Source organism: Styela clava, chromosome 8 (genome assembly GCF_964204865.1).
Source record: "Styela clava chromosome 8, kaStyClav1.hap1.2, whole genome shotgun sequence".
NCBI lineage: Eukaryota > Metazoa > Chordata > Ascidiacea > Stolidobranchia > Styelidae > Styela > Styela clava.
In genome coordinates, this window is record NC_135257.1 from 14,179,887 (window position 1) to 14,193,708 (window position 13,822).

The 13,822-nt window shown below is 34.1% G+C and overlaps 3 protein-coding genes across 3 annotated transcripts; all 3 read left to right on the forward strand.

The window, feature by feature from the left end:
• Window positions 1-252: 252 nt before the first annotated feature.
• Window positions 253-2,716, forward strand: LOC120345714 (zinc finger HIT domain-containing protein 1-like). The gene is made up of 4 exons (XM_039415259.2): window positions 253-441; window positions 1,362-1,454; window positions 1,929-2,080; window positions 2,430-2,716. Exons 1-4 carry the CDS (start codon window positions 301-303, stop codon window positions 2,563-2,565), a joined length of 522 nt encoding a protein of 173 aa, XP_039271193.1. The 5' UTR covers window positions 253-300; the 3' UTR covers window positions 2,566-2,716.
• On the forward strand, window positions 2,577-4,278 carry LOC120345713 (uncharacterized). The gene has a single exon (XM_039415258.2). It carries the CDS (start codon window positions 2,577-2,579, stop codon window positions 3,885-3,887), a length of 1,311 nt encoding a protein of 436 aa, XP_039271192.2. The 3' UTR covers window positions 3,888-4,278.
• LOC120345712 (CCR4-NOT transcription complex subunit 10-like) lies at window positions 4,191-13,402 on the forward strand. The gene is made up of 16 exons (XM_039415257.2): window positions 4,191-4,557; window positions 4,638-4,762; window positions 5,068-5,186; window positions 5,687-5,779; window positions 6,028-6,116; window positions 6,418-6,528; window positions 6,706-6,823; window positions 7,362-7,536; window positions 8,089-8,258; window positions 8,603-8,707; window positions 9,211-9,347; window positions 9,764-10,064; window positions 10,816-10,912; window positions 11,269-11,467; window positions 12,082-12,178; window positions 12,807-13,402. The coding sequence occupies exons 1-16, from the start codon at window positions 4,321-4,323 to the stop codon at window positions 13,031-13,033; spliced, it is 2,400 nt and encodes a 799-aa protein (XP_039271191.2). The 5' UTR covers window positions 4,191-4,320; the 3' UTR covers window positions 13,034-13,402.
• The last annotated feature ends 420 nt before the right edge of the window (window positions 13,403-13,822 follow it).

A 13,822-nucleotide genomic window follows, 5' to 3' on the forward strand; every position in this document is an offset into this window, starting at 1 on the left:
ATAGTTTGTCATTTTCATTATTTTTTCTTCATGTAAACCCGTATGCGATTTTTATATCTGATAAACGCCTAATCCCACTTGAATATTTTGCGCGTTCATTTGTCTCTTACTTTTGCTTGGGATTAAATGATATTGTATAAGGGCAGAGTGGAATTTTTATATGAAGACAAGCGTGGTCGAAATAAACGTATAAAAAAATTCGACTCCGGCTTCAGGCTTTTCACAGTCAGAAATTCCGACTCCGACTCGACCCCCGGGAGTTCGTTATTTCTTAATTGTCGACCGTGGGGCTCTGGAACTATGGCGCCTGGACTTGAAGGTGGGTTGCGTCGTGAATCGAGTCGTATTCAAGAAAGTAATTCTAGAAGAATCCTTGACAACGCTGCGCGAATTCGACGTTTGAATCGGCAGCTTGAGTCGTTGGAGAAAGATAATTACCAGGTGATTTAATTATCGCCAGACTGGTAGGTACCGGTGGCGGTTCCGTGTAAACTACTGCTGTACCGGTACCGGTACTATACCGTACCGTACCGGTACTACCATAAGTTAGTTGTGATACGTCACTGAAGTAAATTCTAATTAAGTAATAGTAAATCATCTGGCTGATTGGTACCGGTACTGGTAATCAGACATATTTCTGTTATTTACAACTGTTTTGTCTTGTGTCATTGATCTGTGCCCCTCGATCTGTACCGGTACCGGTATATGACAAAATGGGGTCTGGTACCGTAACTTAATTTAGTAGGGTACCACGTGCACTTTTAGTTGGCCTGGCTCAACAATTTTTGCTTATGTCATTCCTGACTACGTCACCGAAAAATTACGTCATTGCGACCTCACAGTGGTGTAATAAGCCACACCAAAGTATGCGGATGGTCGTCCAAAACGCGCAGACCATCATCCGAAATTGAGCAAGCTATTTCTCTCGTTGTTTAGTTGCAACAATCACGATATGAGAGAGATCGCCGACATTAGCGAGTTCGTTATCGGTCGCGCTGATGTCATTTCGGGCGTACTTGTATTTTGACAAGCTTTATGACGTGATGGTGACGTCATAGCGACGTAATTTTTGGATGGCATAGTCAGGTGGAGGTTAGGAATAACATATGCAAAATTCGTTATGCTACGCTCACTATACTTTACGCTAATATCACAATACTCTGAATACCAGTCTATCACACAAACCAACAGCGCAGTTTTTTGACTGTTTCCTTGTTTCAGGCGACTTTTTCGCTCTTGACGAGCATCTGAGCATAGAGAAACTGTTTTTATGGTTTCAGTAAGAATAGAATTTTCAAGTTCTGCGTTATCCAATTTATTGCCCAAGTTGCACTTTCTTATCATGTCATTCACATATACAGGAGGATCCTCATACAAACTTGTCCAGTACGAAGAAAAAGGGTCCAAGATTTGGAATTGAATCTGATGAAGATAACGAAGATACAGAAGGACCAGTGAGTATATTTTTCAGTTTGTTGCAAGCAGAAAAGGATTTTTTTTACACTATGTTACTATGAAGTACATTAAAGGCATGAATCTTTATTTGTGCCAATTGGTTTTTCTTCGAAAGCTCAAAGTTTATCACAAATCAAAAAGTTTAAAACTGAATCGAACATCGTAACATGTTGACTAATTTTTAGTTATACAATATTTTTTATAAAGATCATAATTCTCAAAATTAGTTAAGATTGTGAAATAGTTAATAAGTTGAGATAGTTCATGATATTCTCTATTATGATGGGCTTTGGATACATGCATCAACAACTGTTCATGAATGTCAATAAGTATTAATTTTATCACAATAGTCCACGAAACACTTTGGAAATGCAAAAGATTAAAATAAAGGGTTAAATGTAACGAGTACACAAGTTGCTATAGTATTGATGACAGCTTCAACTACAAGAAAAAATTTTGTTTAAATATTTCAGGCAGTCAAAAAGAAAAAGAAGACTCGAGGTGATTTTTATAAACAAAGATTCAGAAAAAATATATCCGCTTTGCTTGATGAAGAGCGCATTCGTCTGCAGGACAAGGACAAAACGAGACCAAACTATTTTGGTGCAGTAGCACCACTTTCTAAGTAAGAGTAATATTATGAGAGATTCTTTAGTCTTCGATCCCATTGTTAAATACCAGAATTTTGTTGATAGGATTTGCTCAAAAAGGCCTCACATAAACATCTTATAACAGTGTTAAAAATATTCAACAATGCTTTTTGTGAAAAATAGGTCAATTACTGGATGGTCAAATACAATTAGTGCCAATTCTCACATAACCTGTTTGTTACCTTTGTGTAAAGGAATATCATCAACATTATAGTGATGTGATGTACGGTGTATCTAAAGTGACATAATAACGAATATTTTGGCAATTGAGTGTATGACAAGATTCTTTCGTTCTGTCAATTAATGCAATCAATAAAATCCCAGGTTTCCTCAAAGACACTTTTGTGCAGTTTGTGGATCTTTGTCCAACTATACATGTGTGTCTTGTGGTGCAAGATATTGTTGTGTAAAGTGTCTTGGAACCCATAGAGATACACGTTGTTTGAAGTGGACTGTGTAATCAAAAGCATAATGGCACAAAGTATCATTGATCAATTGCAAGAGAAAAACAACCAACTAGAAGAAGAAATAAAAACTTGCAGAGATTTGTTTAATAATCTAAATGAAGAGAAGGATCTAGAAAGCCATGATAATCGTAGAGCATTCATGCTGAAGGCTCAGATCTACCAGCTTGAGAGACAATGTATGCTTCTTTCACAAGCACAGTCAAGTCGTGCACAAGTATTAACTGAAATAGAAAGTCAGTTGAAGAAGATTACAGACATTTTACAACATGCAATATCTGGGAAAACTTCTGGACCAACTGTGCCTATGGATCGTCGGGAACTTATGGATTTAGTGGGAACATTACAGAAGCTGAAAAATTCCTTGTATAAACAATCTTCTTTAGAAAGTGCTGATAGTCTTCGAATACAATCTATGATGTCGGGTAGTAAATACGCAAATTCACAAAAGCCTGTTGACTGCTATGATGTATGTACAGGACACATAGGACATATTAATTTGAAACAAGTTGCCCATCTTGAACAAGATCTATCAGCACTGTATGGCCGGCTCTGTGGCTTGAAATATTTTTTGCATTCATCAATCGTTGATGGAAAAGCTGACAAACGAGAAGTTTTAACAAATGCTCCTTCTGCAAAATTAACTAAGCCTGTTGTATCCAAAATACATGAAGAAACTAATCAATGTATTGAGGATTTAGCACATTGCTGCAGTGAGCTGGTATCTCTATCACTGTTGTATCCTAATGCACCTTGGCCTGTGATAAAAAGATCCAAACAGACTGAAATGACACCTGAAAAAATTATGCAAACATTTCCACCAGTTGCACAAAAAAATCGTCAGATTCAGTCTTCAGTTAGTTCTGTCTGCAAAATGCATAATTACTTGAATCATATGAATGATTTAAAACTAAATGCAGCAGAACTACAAATTTCTTTTCACAAAGCGATTTACAAAATACAGCTGGATTATTTAAATGATCTGAGTGAATGCATTATTGAAGCATTTCATAACTCTGAAAGAAACATGTTAAAAACTGTGTGTGATCCAGTTGCTGCTATCTTGAATTCATGGTATTTATTGAAGCAAGATCAAAGTGGCGATCATCTTAAGAAATTTTTAAGTGATATGAAGCAATATGAAGGCCAGCTTAAGGCTGTTTCTGAGCTCAAAGTTACTGAAAAAAAATTAACCACTGGAGGAAGTGCTCTTTTGAACAATTTCAAAGAAGCCTTAAATTCAGCTCTCAAAAAAGTTGAAACTGAATATAAACATAAATTTGCAGATGCAGAAAGACATATTGAACATTATAAATAAATCATTTCCACTCTTTCGACATTACTTATTATACAGTTGGACAGTATACTGGTTTCACTATAAAGAAGATAGTCAGATTATGAGTTAATTTAGGCTATAATATCTATATATTGATAATAATCTGATAATTTAATTTTAATAAAATAAGCTCTAGCACGTTGAGGTGGATAATCATGAATTATATAAGTATGTGGATGAAGATCTCATAATATGTCCACCAGACCACCACGATATATTTTCTGCAATTAGGAAATTTTGAATAATTGGTGATTAAAATCACAATGATATTATTAGATTTTTTCATATTTCTACTCTCTACCTTAACCGCCTAGCATAACATGTATTTTACTGTTCTGCTGTTATAACTTCTTTATTTGAACATTTAGGTAAATCTTAATTTCCTAGTAAATACTACGTACATATAAAAAAAATTATGGCAGAAAAAGAAGATTTGCTTTCCTCAAACAATTTCACCGAAGAAGAGCAACGATGTGCAAGTGATGCATATGATGCTTTTCTCAGAGATAAATACGATTCCTGCATCTCTGGTTTGAAAAAAATTCAGAAAAATCATCCCGGAGATTGCAAGCTTATGCATAATCGTGCTTTAGCGGAGTATTACAAATCAGGCCTAACGAAAACAGCCGATTTAAAAAAGGCATTATCTAAGGTACAGCGTTCATTCTTAGTTCGTTTTAAAGCATTTCAAAGTATATCATTTATTTGACCATGTCCCTACTTCTTATCCAGGTTCACAAAGTGACTCAACAATCACATCAGGAGGACGATGAGATTACTGAAGAAATAACTTCGAATGAATACTCTGTTTTGCATTACAATCAGTCTTTACTTTATTATTTCCTGCATCAATACAGGTAATAGTTTTGTCTAAAATATTAAGCTAGTACTGATGTTGTCAAATGTTTAAACTTCCAATACTCATTGACTAGATTGTAAATTATGACTTATAGTTTGAGTTAGTTTGATAAAGTGTTTCTGTTCTCGTCAAACATGATAGGTCAGTCTGACGACTTATCCCATTTTTGTTATCTTCATTCAATTTTAAATATTCAGATGTGAAAGTAGTTATCAATCAATGAATCTTTACAATTATGAATTTTAAATTGTCCTTCTGGAGATTGAACTTCCAAGCAATAATTTATATCATATATTTTCTCAGGGAGGCTCAAACATTGCTTCAAGCACTCGCAGAAAATCCAGAGGTGGCGATCAATGTCAGGGAAATATGTTTGTTACTGGTAGAAGTCTATCTCACTAATTATGAACCAGAAAAAGCAGGTTTGTTATCAAGGGTTGGACCAAGTACGAAGGCCACGTAGGTCTGGTGCTTGGAAAAAAGATGAATAGGGAAAATAAGACGTGGATCAATTAACCACACAGGCTGTTATACAACCTGCACTTTTTTTGCATGTTGACTTCAATGGCTCTAACTGAACAGCTGTTCGGTCATTTGTCTGGATATATAGTGTCTATCTGCACTGAGATAAATATTCGTATCGAACAAAGAGAAACTTCACTTCACATTTTGTCTCCTCACTCAATTTTTATTTTGAAAATGTCATTTCAGTGTTCTGTGGGCAAGACTGATTCAAATAACTACATTTGAACTACATTGCATATGCACAACATTAGACTTGATGACTTTGTTAAATTTAAATATGGTTCCCAGAAAAAAAAAAGGTTGAATGTTAACAGGTTTATATCATTTTTATATTTTGATAACCGTGCTCACAATCTTCAGCCATAACCATGTTCTATATTTATTCTTTTATTTTTAGTTCGACTCATAAACAAAATTGAAGAAACTTTTCTCAAACCTGTTTCACCTCAACAATCAAAACATGGAAACACAAATGATGGAAAAGACAAAGGTATGCTATGGGTGCTTCTCAGTCCGAAATGTAAACAGAAACTATTTCCAGAAATTCAATTCTTTCATCTAAAGAGACTCAATGCAACTCTTCATGAAAAAATTTTCAGATTTTTTCTCTTGTATCTATCTCTATTGTGAAGTAGTTTCCAAACAATTCTACTCAATATTTCTTTAAATGATAGCATTAGGTCATATTATATCTAATTATTAGGAATTGTGTTTTTAGTCAGTGATTTATTGTTTTAGCAAAACCGCAGAAGATTAACATAAAGGAGATGAAAAATTTATTGCCATTGCTGAAAACACGTTGTTGCTTACAGCTGAAATCTATGAAGGTTTTTTTTTACTTTTCATCATCCGAAATACATAGATAATTTAATAGATTAAATCAAAACAATTTTGATTTGATTGTAAAGATTCATTGGTTGATAACATTTGCAAAAACTATATCGTCTTCTAGGAATTTTGGTCTTGGAGAGACTTGAAAACTTGGCTATGAAATCTTATATTCAATCTTTTTTGCCATATTCATTCAGATCTCGACGGCTTAATGATGACTGTTTAGTAATGAGAGAAAGGATGTCAGTATAGAATGAAGCAATCAAATATAATTAATCTAACCTTTGTATATTACAGGCTTGTAAAAGGGAATTGAAGGCATTCACAAGTCTGGAGAGCAGTCCAGATTTCCCTGCACAAACTATACAATTTATATCTGTATTTTTGAAGAGCAATTTTGAATTCCAGGTTGGTTTGTACACTTTTGTATGTGTTAATTAATAGTATTATGTACTCTACTATGTTGTGAAATATAACAAGGGCTGATAGTCAGAGAAATTGATATCAAACTCGGCATAAGAGAAAGCATTTTTTCAGTTCTGATAATAAACATTGAACAATAAAATAAACTTGTATTTATTTTAGCGTGGTAATTTTCACAAAGCATATAAATTGTTGGGTAGTTCACCTCCGTCATCATCTGTCAACACTTCTTGGCTTCAAAATGGAGAATCTTTATCTACCATGTTTTACAACAATTTAGGTTTGTATTTTATTCCATGACATTGTGTAGCAGTTGAGACTGATTTAGGGTGTTCATTCATAAATATTAAATCAAATATAAAAATCAAATGGTACAGCAGAGTGTCCATGGAGTTCAATTTTTCAACAAATTTACCTATGTTATGAAGTCAGTTCTCGATATATCTCAACCATTTTTTTTGAATTTTTAATCAGTGTTTATTCAAATTTTTTACTTCATTTAACACAGTAGTAGGAATCAACAAATATATGAACTAATGGCTTGCAATTAGGAATATATAAACACCCTGTAGCTGTAATCCTATTTTATGGTCTTTTTAAAAAAAATGGTTTTGGCATTTTAAATCGATGATCATTTGCCGAATTTTTTCATATTTTTTTTTTTATTTAGAAAATAGGGTTTTAGTTATGAATAAAAAAATGTTTGATGAGTCATAAAAGTAATAGTCCTTAATAACTTAAGGATAACTTAATAACTAAGTATAAAAAGGCTCGTCTTACTATACATTTTTCAATTAATAATACAATTTTTGTTTCAGGTGTCATACATTTCTATACATCCAAGCATAGCCTTGGAACATTTTATTTGAGTAAAGCTATCGAGGAGAATGATAAAGCTATCAGTACTAATACTACATCGAGTAAGAAGGGAGATAGCAAACAGCAACAATCAAGTAATACAAAGACAATACAAATGCTGAACATGAATAAAAAGTTTGTATCCTGTTTTTCAGTTGTTAGTAACCTGGTCTCCTAATAATTATACAAGAATAGTTACCAGGATTGTCAATATTCAAAGAGTTCCATATTCTTTGAATTCTCCTAATTTTTTGATTTTGAGTGATTTGATTTTGATGTAAATTTATAATATTTAAAAAACGAATAATACCTTTTAAATCTTGACGTAAACGCTAATTTCATTGTAAGATTGATGAAAATACCTAATTATTTAACATGAAATAATAATATAAGTTTTTGTTATATTTTATTAAATAATAGTAATCTTGTATATTTTAGCAGTGAAATATGAAAAGGTTCCACACAAATCTAAAAATTTATATTTGTAAACAATATTAGGATTTCATATAGTTTATAGTAAAGTATTTTAGGATAACACTGAACTGGCATAAGATTTATATTTTCACAACATATTTATTGGCTTGTCACTCTGAACAAGACTCTTCACAAGAAGCCATTGATATGAAAGGGAAACGAAATCTTTGAGAATTTACACTTTCAAAATAACTTTATCTTTCATTCACACAGGTTTGAATTGCTTTACAACATGGGAATTCAATTGTTATTCTCTGGTAAACCATCAGCCGGATTTGATTGTCTTATTGCTGCTGTGCCGGTATTTTCTTCCAATCCTAGATTGTGGTTGAGACTTGCTGAATGTTGTATTCAGTGGTGTTGCTCCCCTGATAAATCTGACGGTCAGTATGATGGTTATGATTATACTATTTTGTTATTAAAGATAAATATTCAAGCGAGTGAGTCTGTGTATGTTTAATCAAAAGATATCAATGCTTAATAATTCGGCATTCTGGAATTTTATTTTGAAATTAATCCAAATATTTTTTAAAAACTATTCTGCAGTAAAATTAAGTTTCTAGGTCTAAAGTTTTAACATAAAAAACAAGGTATTAATTATCTGATCTTTAAATTTGTTGAAATAAATTAAATCGACAATAATTTGGTATATCTTAATTGTATTGCGTAATACATTTCCATCTACCATCATCCAATCGTGCCAATTCAATTTTATTGTTACTCACAGCTCACAACTCACAGAAACATCTATCTGGGCCACTCAGATATACTGTTGTTGGATCAGGGATTCATCAAAAATTAATTTTACATCCTATCACTCAAAATTGGAATGGTAAGTCAATCGTAATGTTTTTGTTATATATTAACAAAATTTGTGTGAAAAGCTGTCTATCAGCATTGCATCAGTTTAAATAGAAAGGTTAGGAAAATCATATTTATTCAGAGGGAAAGAAAAGTCATAAAACGCCTCATTCATAAATGACACCTCACGGCCGCTCGTCTGGTTACCAGCTCTGGTATGTGAATAGTTAACCAGCTGTTTCAGATGCATCGGCTTAAAGGGGGAATAAGCCTTAACCGACCAGTGGTTACATGAATCACCCTATGATGGCGAGGAGTCAGCAGGCAGCAATCCACTCGCACATAATCATCCCGCAGGGTAATCAGAGGTGCAATGGTGTATTCCTTAGAAATTTGAACCTTAGATGTGTAATCTGCGATGCCAACACAGGTAGATCTAACACTTTAACTGCACGGCCATCTTACCACACTTTCTCTATTCGTGCTTATTTACTATTAAGGAATAATAAACAAATTCCTGTGAAATATTTACAGGAGCAGGAAACTCAGTTATGCCAGGACCAACTTTAGAATTTGCTTCTGTATGCTTGCAAAATGCTTTAACGATATTAGCTGAAGCTGGCATTACTGGTGAGGAAATTAAAGAAGGTAGAAAGAATTCCAAGTCAGATGTAAGTATTAAATAAACTTTGAATTTCACGATCCCCCTAGCTCCACCTATACTGGATACATTTCTTTTTTACCTTTGGGCTCCAAGTCATTTGAGGTTTTTTGGTATAAAAGATCGGCCCAAATGCAGTTTTGCAGATTCGGGACTCAAAACATGATATAAGGGTTTTAAATTACCAGTAAGCTTCGAACTTTTTTATATACAAATTTAGCTTAAAAATTTTTTAATTAATATTACATAGAAAAAAAGGATGGTTTTCATTATTTGTATGAAGTATTAGGTAGCTCCAGCTAATATCGTAAGCTTGGCTCCGGTTTCAGTCCAACAACATCACCGCTCTGACTCTGGATTCCCAGACCTGACTATAATTGTTTCAAATTTTTCCAAGTTTCTGTAATTTTACTATTTCGGTTACAGATAAACAAAAAGCCTGTCTTATCGATACCTTGTTTACCTGGAAATCCATTAGCTGGCCAAGAATTATCGAACTTTCATGCTTCGATACTTGCGAACGGTGCTTTTGTTGCACTCAGTCTTGGCAACAACTTGATGGCATACGAATATTCCAAACTTCTTCTGCGACTTCCTAATATTTCTGGAAGGCATAAATATCTTGGTAGAATGTATTCTGCAGAAGCTTTGGTGTCTTTAGATAGGATTTCTGACGCCATTCAACATCTTTCTGGGGATTCTGTTTCTGACATGAGCGATGGATCAGGTATTTTTTTCCAGTTGGTAATGTTACTATATTTATGCCAGCAAAGGTGATGGATATAAAAATGGTCGTCTCCATTTTCTTTTTAAACCAGGGATAGAGTAACGGAGCAATACTATGTAAAAATTGTCATTTCTCTGCAATTATGGCTTTATAATGCACCAACATCACATTAAAATATATACAGGGATGTCCAAAACGAATCAAATATTCAAATTCGGTCAAAATTCATTACATTCGATATAATAAATCTTTGAATTTAGGAATAATTTAGTAGAACATTCTCATTAAAAAATTAGGAATTTTTAACCACCAGATAAGCTGATCTAAAGTTACGATATCCCACTTGGTAACAAACAACACTGAGATCAGTGACTCTTGTATTTATGTCGTTTTAGGTATGATCAACATGAAGATATAGTGATTTCTGTAATTTTCCACATGTATTCGGTATTCCATAATCGAAAATATTTTCTCAGAATGTATTCGGATTTCGGAATAGTGAAGTATTCCGTTTTGGCCATCCCTGAATATAGAAGTCACCAAAACTCAGTTTATATAGGTTAATTTCAATATCTTGTTTTCCCTACACTTCAAACAGGTTTGAAAATTTGCTGGCATCTGGTCTAAACCAACATGCATTCAGTTATTTGGCCTGTTAGGTTAATTACTCCTTTGGTTGAACACATCATATCATGATTGAAAAAGAAATACATAATATTTAACACATTAATATTTTTTCAATTGTTCGCAGGTGATAGTGGAACCAGATCCCAGTCTCACTCAGATGATTTGTCAAATCAAGTTATTCACAGACCAACTGGACCAAAAACAACACAAATTTGTTTCAAGTATGGTATTTCCTAATATTTTATTCTTTCGATTCAATTTTCAAAATAGTAGCTAATCGTGGTCTATGATCGTTGGGGGATCTGACTTCTCAGGTTTAGATTGATGGTCTGAATCATATTCACTATTGTATTGTTTAGCAATAATATTCTATTCTATTCCTGAAGAATTTCTCTCGTTCAACAGACCTATTGTAGAATATATTTGATATGAAAGATTATTTTAGAATGTATTCAGAAAGCTAAATTATTCAGTTTTGGCCATTCCTGCATCGTTGTGGTTTTAAAACTTTGCATGGGTGTTCAATTTCTGGTAAAAATTGTGAAAAATTGTTTATGAATTTGTGTATAAATTTCAGGTCACCTCAACATGCGCAAGGATGTATGCTTCTCAATTTGGCAGTTGCTCATACCTTGAGAAGTGAATTTGAGAAGGCACAAAAACTTCTCAACCAATTTGCTTCACTCATATCTCCTCAGGAAGTACCGCCTAATGCTATCTTATTAGCGGTTTATATTAATATTCACATGGAAGGTGGATTACCTTTAGCCATGGAGGTTGGTAAATCCTAATACCCTTGTAGATTTTAGCACCAGCTCACAGAAAGTGTTTTCTAGAAGTTTTGAAGTTGAGAAATGGCTTTACAAAATATTTCTCAGAAAGGCTTTATATAAGCAATTCAGAATATTTACTATTTCGGAATAATTTCATCCAGTTCCCAACCCAGATAGGAATTTTGTTGTGTTCGCGGAAGAAATACAAAAATATAACATTGTATATGGTGTAGTTTTACTGGTATTGTTTAGTTATTTAATATCATCATAATGCATATTTATGGACACATTATAAACTACTCAAACCGCACAAAAGGCAGAGCGTGAGTTGTGCCTAAGTTGCAGAACTATATTTAAGGATCCAATAAAAATTGAAGAATTAATCTAAACAGAGTTTTCATGCATAAAGGGGGAGAAATATAGAGGCCCTATTGGGAATATTTTGAAAAAAGTTTGGAACCATTGCATTAATCAAATCAAGCATAAAATTTTGTGCAAACTTATTGAAACCTGAGAATTTTTGCACAACAGTATTGTCAGAGATATTAATTTATATATGCTCGTACGACTGTGCTGAAGACTGCTTTTTCCAATCACCATTTGCCACTATTTCACAGATTCTACAGCATAATTCATTAACACCCCATATGAATTCTTCTGCAATTGGAAATTTACAAACACATTTCAGGCCTCAACAACCATTGGGTGCCCCAGGTATTTGCTGTTTAATTTACTAGGCGTATACATAGTGTGAATAGTAAATACCTCACCACATTTATAGATGGCCAATTGTTTTATTATGTATTGGCCTATTCATATATTCGATCTAAGGCAATGGTAAGGTCGATCGCAAGATTTTGGTAGGACTTCTATTCTACAAAATTATGAAATTAAATTATATCCTTTGCAGTTTGCAGACTGCTGAGATTCAGCTATTCAGTCTGGGCTCTAAAAACACTCGGTGCGTCAAGTATTTTCTGTTTGGCATGGCCTACCCAATTTATTACACCGTGGGTAAGGTATTGAGCATTGGGTTTAGAATTTTAACGTTTGATTGCATCATATTCATGGTAACGTCTAACACAATGCTACTAGGCAACCATACCCTTGAACGAAGATCCTAGCTTGTAGCTGTGGATATTCAGTAAGAAACCACCTTAGTTTTGAAACGACCAGGATGTTCACAGTTCAGCATATGCCTGAAAAAATTAATTGCACCCCACAGTGCTTGGTTGGCTCGGAATTTGCAACTGAGATCTTTAGAGGCTATCTCTTGGCAAATAAGACATATCACCATTTAAATGATTTCAATCTGTTTGTTTTTTTTGTATTCTATCATCAGGTGCAAAACAGTTTTCATCCACCATGGTAGCGAATTCACCCAACGGAATGAGCAGTAGTAACGGGTCAATTAGCGGAGGAAGTAGTGGATCGAGATCAAAATCTTCTACCCCGCAACCCCAGTACAGTAATCCACCTTCTGGGTCGGTAACACCGGAACGGATCGTCAAAGGATCAACAACCAAATCTGATAGCGGAAACACAAAGACTAAAAGAGGACGGCGTTAGGAATCATTCTAATATAAATAAAGAACAGTGTTGTCATCAAAATTATTTGCTATATATTGTAAAAATTAGCAAAACATAGTCATCTGGCTAGAAAATCGCTGGTCTGTGTAACTACTCCATAATGTAAAATTCAGTAAATATAAATTCTGAATATTGATTCAAATTATCGATACAAATTTCAAGTGGATTTTATAAATTCTTCTTTTTGTTTGAGTCCGCAGACATCACTATTGAAGTGCAGAGCCATTCCTGTTATAAAAAGCGGTATTGAACCTCTTGACTGCCTGGAATTAAGCGTAAGCAATTTGTGTAAAAATCTGGAAATATTATGCTTAGCCGAGGGATATAAAGAGTCAAATTTGTAATGCCTATCTGTACTCTTTTTGAAAGTATTTCTCGAAGTCTCGCCTCTGGGAGAATCTGAATAGAGTCCAGAATACTGATGGATTTACTGATGCTTAGTTTTTGCTCTCTGGGATAATCAAACATGGAGGCCTTGTTTCGAACCTTCTAAAGAGGTGTTGAATAGAATTTTTTGTAAGAGGCTTTTCTGTGAAGTACAGCTATAAAGGCCAGACGTCAGCGCTGATAGGGAGGGCACCTCTCGCTGATAGGGACGGCGCCTTGCGAGAGGTCTTCAAAAATATACCGCAGTTTAGTTTGCTATGGCCATATTCGAAGGAGATTTTAGCACGTTTGACTGGGTATATATTACCGCCGGATACACGGTCCGAAACCGGCAATCTGACCTAAGATCGTTTTCTATATCCGTGTTTTTGAGAGCATGAT

What these genes read in the sequence shown, in the direction of transcription:
- LOC120345712 (XM_039415257.2), top strand. Translation starts at nt 4,321, where the DNA reads ATGGCAGAAAAAGAAGATTTGCTTTCCTCAAACAATTTCACCGAAGAA. An exon ending in TACAGCTGAAATCTATGAAG is followed by an intron (nt 6,117 to 6,417) that starts GTTTTTTTTTAC and finishes TGTATATTACAG; the next exon opens with GCTTGTAAAAGGGAATTGAA. An exon ending in ACAACCATTGGGTGCCCCAG is followed by an intron (nt 12,179 to 12,806) that starts GTATTTGCTGTT and finishes TTCTATCATCAG; the next exon opens with GTGCAAAACAGTTTTCATCC.
- LOC120345713 (XM_039415258.2), top strand. Translation starts at nt 2,577, where the DNA reads ATGGCACAAAGTATCATTGATCAATTGCAAGAGAAAAACAACCAACTA.
- LOC120345714 (XM_039415259.2), top strand. Translation starts at nt 301, where the DNA reads ATGGCGCCTGGACTTGAAGGTGGGTTGCGTCGTGAATCGAGTCGTATT. An exon ending in TGGAGAAAGATAATTACCAG is followed by an intron (nt 442 to 1,361) that starts GTGATTTAATTA and finishes TCACATATACAG; the next exon opens with GAGGATCCTCATACAAACTT. An exon ending in GCAGTAGCACCACTTTCTAA is followed by an intron (nt 2,081 to 2,429) that starts GTAAGAGTAATA and finishes ATAAAATCCCAG; the next exon opens with GTTTCCTCAAAGACACTTTT.